Genomic DNA, 10,787 nt, shown 5'->3' with positions numbered 1-10,787 from the left:
GGGTTTTGGGGGGGGGGGGGGAGGAGAAACTAGCAGGGAGAGTGGGCATGGAGCCAAAGCCAACAGGGATGGCAGGCAGCAGTTGGAGCAGGGCCCACTTACATTCACAGGAGCAGGGAGTTGGGATGATGGGGTAGATGCTGGTGAAGTTTGCAGGTAGGAAGGGAGAACGGAGTGGGAGCCTGTGGGATGTTTCAAGGCACTGCTTGGAGCAGGAGAGCTAGGCCAAACCTGCCTTGTGTGTCTTATGTGTTTATTGCCTGCACTTTCCTTTTGGGAATTTATGCAGATGAACAAACCTAGGGCACATTTCCAAAGCAAATGACCTTGAATGGTAGTTCAGTTTACTGCAACACATGGAGATAAGGTAAAGGATTAGAACAGAGGGAAAAAAAAAAATGAAAAATTCCCTCTCCTGCATACAAACATCAGCCCTGAGAGCCTGCAGGTGAAATGGGAATCTGTGCTGGATGATTCCTGAGGAGGGGAATCATGTAGAAAAGCAAAGCCCTGCTGTTCACAGGCTGCTATTTTGCAGCCTTCAACTGAAAGGAGGTCAGAGGGAATGCAGCAGCCCTGCTTGCAATTCCCTTGAGATGGCACAGTCCTTTAAGTGGGTTTCAGAGGGCATCGGTGTGGTCAGTATTAATTCGGACCGGGGCATTTTGCATTTCCCCAAACCTACGCCAGGCTCAGGGCAAGCTCCATGGTTAAAAACTCTTGCTAGTGAAAAAGGGATGGCAGCTATCTGCTTATTGCAGCTTAGAAAACAGGCAGGTTATAAACCAATTAGGCTGCTGTTTCTCTCTGTTCCAAGTGGCTTGGAAGTCCCAGTACATTGTGTAACTTTCCATCTTGTTTCCTCCGCCTCCTCCCACCCTGCTTGGCTGTGTTGTCCACAGATGCTGTTGGATGCCCAGGGTGCTTTTACATGGGAAGCCTAATTCCCCTTATAACAAGTAGCAAAGCTAAAATTGGGAGAGTTACAACTCCTGCATCTTGGGGTGTGCATTGGTTCTAGAGGCTGTAAGAGAAGGAGGGAAGGTTTCTGCACTGGTGGAAGCTGTGGATTCATAGTACTACGGGGGTTGTGGCATGCCAGATAATATGTGGTTCAATAAAAGAGAAGGGGCCTGTATACAAGCAGACTCTTTCTGCTGGGTTGCAAATGCTGTATTCCAGGGGGAAGGTGTTCATGCAGGGGAGGTTTTAGCGACAGGAAGAGGTCTATAATTCCTACCAGGTTGTTTCTGATGGGGGGGGGGAGGGGTACAATGAGCAGTAGTTACTATATGAGGTCCTTTTGAAATTGTATAATGACTTTTTTTGCTTTAGCTAGTTGCACCACTAATAGCTTTGCCATTGCATGGGATCTGTTCTGTCAGTGGTAAGCTGGTGTATTGGTACCACTGTGGTACCTGTATGCCATTACATTGTGTTCATTAGTAGTGTTGATCGTGTAGGTGGAAGGGGCTCTCTTTGACCTGCTTGAGCTTAAATCACAGCCCGAGAGAGAGAATTTTGTATTTGCACCAAAAGCCTCATTGTCAGGCTGGCTTGTTATTCAGGGCTGTAAAAATGCCTGGCACAGAAAATAGCCTTCCATTTTTCTACTACATCCAGTTGTTTGGAGAGGCATGAAGAAAATATCTTCTTGCCTGGACCTTGGTGTGCTGCAGAAACCTGCCTGATGAGGCTACCGCAGTTAGGATTTGTTACTGAAAATAATGATCTGATGTTTGGATTGTGTTCCTTGATAGGTATAACCAGTCCTGGTCACCTTGCGGCCAGAACGGTGGAGCGATGTTGGTAGGCCACAGGCCTGTGTTTGGAACCAAAAAAAGGCGAGACCTATTGATTATTGCCCTGATAGTTGAACCTGCTGAGGGAAGGTGCTCATTTGAGTTGTCGGGGTAGCTGTGACCTTCCCCTCTTTGAGAGATCTGGCTGCAGAGCGTGCCACAACCATGTTGGTGATTGTCTTCCTCATGCTGACTCTTGCAGGGTGTCTATTATTATTATTTTTTAATTTAATTTTTTTTTAATTTAGCTATCTAAATTAAATCTTAATCTAGGCTAATCTTCAGTGCCTTGATTTGTGATGCTATTTATCCTTTGGCCTTTTGCCTTCCAGGTGCAGCTTTGCTTGAGCCTATAAATAGACTAGTGGAGGAGCAGCTCCAACAGCTCTGTGCCTCCAAGTGCTATGGTTGTTTCCAGGTGTTTGCTTGAATTCATCCTTTGTTAATTATGGCAGTCCTCAGACTAGCTTTTGTGCCCAGTTCATTTTAGAGTTGGAAAGGCTTGTTTTGTTGTGGCTTTGGTTTATATGGGCCCAAACCAAAAAAACCTGTTTGGTTTTATTTAAGGCAACTTATTTATTTGGTCCAGTTGGATCTGCATTTGTCCCTTCTTCCTTTTGTGCCTGTTTACAAAACACAATGTTTTATAGCATTCCCAAGCACAGCCTGGTGGGCCCATCTCCACTTGCTCCATGACTGAGCACGGCTGTGGTGGTACAGGCTTCAACTAGAAATGTCCCTCCCTGCTGACTTTTTTTGCTGCTGTCCTGATGAGGTGTGGAGGAAGGCATTCCTGAGATCCTTGGTCCTGGTTCATTAAGAGATTAAAAGAGGCTCAGCATGCTACAAGTAGGACAAATGTATGTTCCTCTGCAAGATGATCTGGGTGACACAGCCTTGGCCCAGTCTTCCCAGCTGCCTGATGTGCAAAGGCCAACAGTGCTGAGTTTTTTTTCCCTTAAAGTTTAAACCTTGATGATGTGCTGTAAAAAAAAATTGGCTTCGTGATTTCCTAGAGTTACCTCGTTATTTAAATATTGTACTGAGTGATCAGACTGCTGATATGTCTGTGACCACCAGAATTGTTAGCAGGGTTCTTCCCCATTTTTTCCTGTTTTGCCTCTCTCGCTTGCTTGCTTGCTAGCTGTGAAACTGCATTATGCAAAATGATGACATTTTGCATTTATACCTTTGTGGGTGTTTAGCATAGCTCTCTGCTTGCTGATCTTTCCAATCAGGTTTTTGAGTCGCCATGCATGGATTTGCATGGTATGCTCTGTATATTGTATCTGGCTGTTTACTTCCCCTTCTAGAATCACTTTTGCTTGCTTTTGAGGGACACTGTCCATACAATAGCTCAGGCTACAGGATTGCAAACCCTACCCTTGATCCTCTGTTTCCAACAGATGCATTTGCTGAGTGCTCCTTTCTAGCTCTTTGAAAGCCTCTTTTGGTAGTCAGGAAAAGTGTTTTTTGTTTTGTTTTTCTTTACTTGGAAGCATTGGGATTATGGGTTTGGGAAGCGCTGGACTTATGACCACTTACCAACACAGCTAAATCCTGTGGAACCGTTTGGCCCTTCTGGTGTCTGGCTTCAGGTAGCAAATAAGATGTGTGTGGCCTGGCAGGACATTGAAATGGAAATGTAATTGATATTTTATGTGTATAACATTTTCAAACATTGCTTTTGGAAATTGCGTGCACTTCAGGATTTTGTTGAATTTACAGTTGGGAAGCATCCTGGATGGCAGAACGAAGGGTGCTATAGAACTGCAAGACTGTATTGATTGTATTGCAGTTCTGTTGGAACAAAAATATAATGGGCTCAGCATTTGCACTTTCCACTTGTGTATTGTTTTCTCTTTTATTTTGTGTATTTAGAAAATGCCATGCTCTGCAAACTGCTGACTTAGTATTTTCTGTGGAATGAAAACCATCTGGACAATTTAACTGAATTTTATCTAGGTTTTTGGTAACAGGCTCTGTGTTTTGTTTTCTGGTACCCTGTTTGACTAAGACTAGAATTTCAACTTAAATCTATAGAGGTCGATACAAGCCAAATGCTAGTCTGTTCTCTCAAAGGTTAAAAGCACATCAGACTTTTCAGAACTTTGTTTTCTCTTTGAATGTAAATACAAGTATCGAAAATGAATGTGTGATTTCTCCAAAAGGCATTTCCATTTTGGATAGCACTTGCTACAGTTTGCTTTTCTTATGCATTTATTTTAGATTGCCCCTTTTTTAATTAAGACCCCATTTAAGGTAAAGGTCAGCATGTGTTGAAAGGCTTTGCTGGGTCCACTCAACAAAGCACATATGTGGGTGCTTAATTTTGATCTGTGAGCAGCAATCCCATTAGGTTTAGTGTCACAGGTTTAAAGAGGTGTTTGATCCTAGGTACCTTCTTGCATTGTAGAAATAGGGCTTGATTCTGCAGTGTGCTGAGCCCTGTCCTGAACCCAGCAAAAAATTCAAATGCAAGCTTAATGTTAAGGATGTGAATTGCACTATTGAAGACCATTCTAGCTTAAAATTTAAGTTTTTTTTTTATACTTAAATTCCTCATTGGACTGGTATAAGAGTGTTCAGCACTTGGCAGGAAAATGACTTAATGCATTTACATTTGACATTTTTGACTTAAGAATGTTCCATTTTCACTGGTGGTTTCTGATTAGAAATAACATCTTTGTTTTAAAAGATTGTGAAATCAAGTAAACAATCCTTTCCAGAAGGGTGACGTGTAATGTGTTTTTAATATAAAGTACAAAAGGGAGAGACCTTCAGTTTAGTATATTTTAAGGCAGCAACTCCATTTAAAGATGTATTTTCAAAGTTGGTCAGTTTTTTTTTCAAAAGCTTCTGTCTTCCTGAGTGGGAGAAATTTTCTTTGCCTTCTTTTGGGTGGGGGGAGCTTGAGGGGCAGGCGGGAAAGTGGTTTGAGAGAAAGTTCGCAACACGGGGAAGTTTGATATGTTCTGGAGTTTTAGATGTTCAGGCTTCTAGATGAAAACAATTCATTTTCAGAGACAAAAGCTACATTATTAATACAACACTGGGCTTGACGTTGTAATGGCAGAAAGGTCAGGAAAATTCAGAAGTAAAGCAGCCCGAACTCCATCCCACGCTTTTTTTTTTTTTTTTAAATGGTATAAGTCTTCCATTATAGAAGAATTAAGAACGAGGTAAGACAACATATTTGTCTGTGGGAATACAATATAACAGGAGTCGCATAGTTTCCAGTATTGATCTTTCCAAAAGTTGAATCTAGTAGTATCTTTTATCTCGACTACTCTCATCTATCAGAGAGACTGTATTGGTGTTTGCCAGAGATTACACAGTCTATTAGATAGCAGCTCTTGGTTCACAGGCCCAGCCGCAGGTTGGGCAGGAGCATTTGCTGAATGCCTGTGCCTTCTCGCAAACTGCCCCCTTTTCTTGTTATTGCTGATTTGCATCTTGTTTCAAATCTTTCTGCTCCAGATGGTATGTGAGGGCTTGACAAATTGATTAGCTTGTTGCTATAGCTTCCCATGTTGTGATAGAGATATATAGTGTTACATTTTATATCACTCTGCTGTATAAGTATTTCACCTCCATGGGGAGGACATGCCTGCTGCAGCCAAATTGGGCTTTGGAGGCGTTGTGCAACTTCTGTGCAATATTTTTGATGCTATCTTGTTCTTTAATGTGGAAGTGTTGGTTAAAATATTCCAGTGTTTTGATGCACCAGTACTGACTTGTCTGTTAGAGGTGTGTGCAGTAAGGCAGGAATTACTTTGAGTGGCAAACATGGACTTTGGCCCTTCCTGCATTACAGTGCTCATTCTTGGCTCTGCATGGCAGTATCCTGGATGCAGAAACGTGCCTTTTTGTAAAATGGGCAACAGTTTCTTTGGGGATGAGGAGCATGTTTGCCAGCTGCTCTGAGTTAAGCAAAGTCCATTACCCTAGTGACCTGAATGTAGGTTTTCATGCTACAGCGCAGCTGCTTTTATCTGTGCTTTCTTGAAACAAGTACTTAATTGTGGTTTCCTTCCAGCTGAGACCAAAACCATAGGTTTCAGGTGCATAAAAGGCTAGTGAATTAAATATGTTCAAAAGGAGAACAATGTTCGGCATGAAGAAGCTTCCTTTGGTATGTTTGGGGTGGCTTTCAATTTTCCTAGGTGAAATAAGATGCCGGAGTTGAGGACTTGTGGAAACATGTCTGGGATCTTCCTCATTTATCACTGCCAAGCAGACTTCAGGGAGACAGCAGGCCAAAGTGCTGTCCTGCCTGATTCATATGAAAGTGTTTTGGTGCACTCTGCAGACATGCATGCTGGATAAGTATGTAACTTGCCTAATGCTATGCAGTCCCAAATTTGTTGCTGTTGCTTATATTATAATATTGGCTATGGGCTTATCCTTTAACTGCATCAACTGCTTAAGTGTAGAATGGGTGAGACTGACTAGGAGCTGTCTTTTTTTTACTACAAGGCTCCTAGAGCAGCCCTGAACAGATAAGGTCCTTTCCTTTTCTAAGCTGCTGTTAGAGGCATCAGGACCTCTTGGAAGTAAAGTAACCAGCTCTAACTAGGTGCCAGAAGCTCAGCACAGGCTGTCCTGGAGTTGATGATTGTTGCTTACACTGAGTTCTGAGTAAATGCTTCTGGAAAGTACATACCTCCACCTTCTTATTTCATTTATTTTTTTTTAGTCCTGAGTCTGTGTACTTCAAAAGAACTGGTTGCACCTTCTATTCTGTGGTGCAGCTTGCATTTCTCTTTACTGCCAAATTCAGATGTATTTTGGTGGTCTCAGTCTGTTGGTGTTGTCAGAATGTCTGGTATGGAAAGTCAGCATTGGACGCAGGTACAGATTGTGTTCCCGACAGTTTTCTAGCAGCTGCTGAGAAACAAACAGGAAACTAATGTTGTTTCTTCTTCTTTTCGGAAATGGTACTCTTCTGCAGAGGACTTGCCTGCCAGCAATGCTGTTATCGGGAGTCTCCTAGGAAGCAACGTGGAAAAGATCATTCCACTTTGTATTTATAGAGGGCAGTGGTGGCTTCGCTGGGGAAGTCCTATTGTGTGGCGCTGTCTTCATATATTGCCTTTAAAAAGGAGAATAACTATGACTGGTACACTGGATGCCACAGAAACTGAGGTTTGGCTACCCATTTGCAGGGTGTTGTGAGGCTTCGTTGTAAGGCGCTCTGGAGATGCAAACAACACCTATGTAAGTGCTAATTATTAGTAATATAATGCATCGGTGGGTGGCCACAAGTTTTGAAGTTAGTTGCTGCTGCTATCTGTATACAATTAGATTAATAAAAGAAGTCGTGAATCTCTGGGAATGAGGATGATTGGTACTGTGCAATGCCTCTACATCCCCACCCCCTGCCGACTGTCTGAATTGCATCTCTGGGGCCTTGTGTTCCTCAGAGATGCCCTGCTTGTTCCCATCGTGCTCTTTCCAGTCACCAGTGCTGTGGCAGGCCAGAGGAGGTATTTCCTTGAGCCCCAAGTGCAGGTGGCTGTTATCGGCTGCAAAGCCCCTGATATTTTCTCTCACCTTTTGTGGCTGATTGGCAGGGATAAAAAAAAAAAAAGAAAGGGGAAGGGGGGCTTGAGCTTGCAAGCCTATAGATTCCCACCTTAACATTACTTTAGGCTCTTGATAGAGTTTTTTGCTTGCATGAAAAATCTGCTGTAGTAATTAACCTCTGTTTTCTTCCAGAGTTCATAAGGTGCCAGTTTAGTGCAGCAGAACTAATGTCATGAGAATTAAAACGTGCAAGATGTTCAGTAATGAAAGGTATTGAAATAGGACAGCGCAGGAATGAACAGGGCACTGTGCTAGATCCCCGGCAGTGAATGTAAAGCATTTGAAAAGGGATTATTTTATTTCTCCTTTTGCGTGGTGAAGGAATGTTCTGAATTAGAATAGGAATTAGTAATGCCGACGAGATTTTCATTGTAGCAAACTGACTTCTCTTTGTAACCGGCTGCCCAGGGACCAAACAATTATACCCCTTTAAAAGGCGGGAGGGGCTTTAATGCTCATGAGCCCACGTCAGCTGATCCATTGTCACTGTTTCATGTAGCTGTTCCTGTCCTGCAGTTTGGGAAGCTAAATTGGGCAAGCTTACACCAGAATGAAACGGCTATTACGTTACTGCGCTTTAGCTTCCACTTACTGCGGCGCAGAGCAGACGCACAAACCAGGGACAGCAGACCAGCTGGAAACACGGTAAGTTTCCCATCCCCTCCCACCTTCCCAGTATAATCATTTCTGTCTGGCTGTACCCTCACAATAGCACACGCATGGTTATCACAGAGCTTGGGATGGGGTGGAAGAAAGGTCTGGGGTATTTGTACCAGATGAAAAAGGTTTAGGATGGCTTGGAGACGAAGGAATCACAATTTTTGTGTCGGCATGATACACGTCCTTCATTGAGGCCTCTGGGTTTATTAATTTAGGGCCACATCCGTAGTGCAGCTCAGGTCAGCCTCATGATGTGCATGTGGGGGTGCGGGGAGGAAGAAGAAGTCTTCTTGCAGGTAACAGCTGCTCCGTAACGTGTGCTGATCATTTCTGCCTCCCTCATTTTGCTCTGTCCTTAAGTTGCCCTCCCCACTGCCTGTATTGTGTAGGCTGAGCCCTGACTCCATGCTGCAGCAGGGATGATGACCTCTTAAGTGGATTACCTCTTACCTGGGCTTCCCCTTTGTACAAAGGATCCCAGCCATGTCCCCTGCTCAAGGGCCCTATGTGACCGTGAGCATAGGAGGGAGCTTTGACCTTGTGGAGGTCACTCCAGAATTGTTCAGATGTCCTTTTACTTCTGCGCTAATGACTAGTCGCAAAAGAATACAGGCCTGGTAACAGGGACTCAAAGGCATTTTCAGATGAGCATGATCTAGTTCAGTGGGGCCCAACCTTTTTTGGCTGGCGTGCTGTGTATTAGCCCCGCACCCTCCCCGAGTGCCACTCCAGTTCTCTTCCTCCGTGCATTCTGCTGTTTTCCTTTCTGCTCCCTTCTCTGTCTGATCTGCTGCTCTGCTTTCTGCCCTGTGCATCCTGTCTGATATCTTGCTTTACCCTGCCCTGTCTACTGGTGTACCTCCCTGTCTCCTCCCTGATCTGCTCCATGCCCCAGTGAGACTGGCACTCATGGTGCAGATTGGCCACCCCATTGCAGCACAGGGGACACAAACTCCTCTGATTATAATGCCCTGCTTATGGTGGTGTTGAGTATGCTTCATTAGACTTTACAGAGGACAGGTGTTGGAGTGGCTGTTGGGTCAGTTCACTGCAGATCTGACACTCACCAGCTCTAGAGCAATCCATGTGCAGAGACAGACTATTTGATTTTACTGGTATTAGAAAAAGTTGCCTGTATTTTGTGCAGCTGAATAGATATTTTATGTGCTGGGTAGTAACACAGGGTGACGCTCACCTTTGTACAGGAGGCCAGCACAAGGCTGATGCAGTACTTGTTCCATTAAAATGAGGCTGAAATGGAATTTAAATTATGTATGAGTCTCATGTTAATTCTCTGTATGGTGGTGAGAATTTCACTTGTCCCTTACAAACAGAGAACGGGCTGGTGGAAAGTTAACAGCTCTTACATCTATCCTGTTTACATTTGAAGACACCTTCACCAGGAAGTTATATTTAATGGCTTAATCTAGTCTAGCCACCCTGGGGTGCCATAAGATCCTTTCAAGGGTGTTGTGGTCTTTGCAATGGAAAAAATAACAGAGCAACTCTTCTCAAATCAAGAGATGAGTGAAAGCTTAGAGCTGGTATTTTCTAAGGGGTGCTTTGGGTCTGGAAAGGTTGAGGACCACTGATATAGACAAACACCATGACTCTAATTTATGGCATCTTTATTTAATTAGTCTGCAGTACATAGGCTGTCAGAGAGCAAGGCTAGGGATCTTGTCTATAACCAGCTGCTTGCTCCATAGCAATAGCTTTCCAAGTTTTTTTTCAATCTAGCAGTCTAGCATCCTATGTTGCAAATACTGATTGCAGTTGGTTGGTTGATCCGTAGCATCTCCAGCATCTAAATGTTCTTACTTGTTGTTCCCATTTTCCAAACCAGATTGAAAATGTAGACGACAGGTCAACGGCGTTAAATCCCATGTACACGTACCCATTGCTCATCGTTCTCAACTACTTTTGACAAAGTTCGCTTCTGCGTCCCCAGCTTTCAGAAGACGGCATGCAACGCTTGTGCAGTTGCTTATCCACTCGCAGGTTCTCTGCATCATTTAGGAGAAGCTGCTTATTTATGCTCTTCAAGAATCGTGCCAAAAATAGCTATTGCATTATGTCACAACCCATAGTCTCACAGAACAATTCATCTGATTCCAAACCTTGTTTCTTTGCCGCCATTTTACATTTGGGCCGGGGAGCTTAGTATGAAGTCATTTGGACTTAAGCTGGTTCAGGAAGCCTCCCTTCTGCTTGGCACATCTGCAGGGAAATTCTTGTGAAGCAGGAGATTGTTTTCCAGTGATGTGTCTGCATGGGCCAAACAATAAAATCCAGCGTATGCTGCTTTTGTTCAGCACACGATTGTTGCCTAGTCTTAGCATGGAGGTTCCCTGGTGGCAGAGCTGAACCCCATCGTGTCAGGTGCTGCACAGACCCAGAACAAAGCAGCAGTCCCTTCCCCAGAGGGAGTTTACTTGCTGCACCTAAGACATGAGAAACAGATGGGGACACAAATGAGATGAAGTTGGTCAGCATGATGGCAGCAGTCATGGCTCATCAGCTGCCCTCAAACATTTTGGAGGAATCCCAGCAAGGGAGAGTTTTGGGGAAGGAGTTGAAGGAGGCCAATACAATGGCTTTGGAGATGTTTTGGGGCAGCTGCTTCCAAGTGTGGGAGAGAGGCCAGGCGGGCACATATGAAAATTTAACAAGTGAGTGATGAAGCTTGGCATCCTGGTGGGTCAGCCGATTTTTTTTTTTTTTTTTTTTTTTTTT

At 43.9% G+C, this 10,787-nt stretch overlaps 1 protein-coding gene across 5 annotated transcripts in view; it reads left to right on the top strand.

Annotated features, from left to right (window-relative positions):
- Positions 1 to 10,787, top strand: part of MITF (melanogenesis associated transcription factor) — a 139,397-nt gene that overhangs the window by 431 nt on the left and 128,179 nt on the right. For 2 of the 5 annotated variants that reach the window (XM_019504770.1, XM_019504764.1), the window contains exon 1: positions 7,909 to 8,036. The exons of 1 other annotated variant lie outside the window; for it this stretch is intronic. In XM_019504770.1, coding sequence (XP_019360315.1) covers positions 7,942 to 8,036 — 95 coding nt within the window. In that variant the 5' untranslated portion in view covers positions 7,909 to 7,941. Of the gene's footprint in view, positions 1 to 7,907; positions 8,037 to 10,787 lie in introns of those variants that run through there. 2 more of the 5 variants (XM_019504771.1, XM_019504763.1) reach the window with 2 other exon arrangements.

The sequence above is a fragment of the Gavialis gangeticus genome, unplaced genomic scaffold, assembly GCF_001723915.1.
Source record: "Gavialis gangeticus isolate Ggan-Ray unplaced genomic scaffold, GavGan_comp1, whole genome shotgun sequence".
In the NCBI taxonomy this organism is placed as follows: Eukaryota; Metazoa; Chordata; order Crocodylia; family Gavialidae; genus Gavialis; species Gavialis gangeticus.
This window is presented reverse-complemented; position numbering and strand designations above follow the sequence as displayed.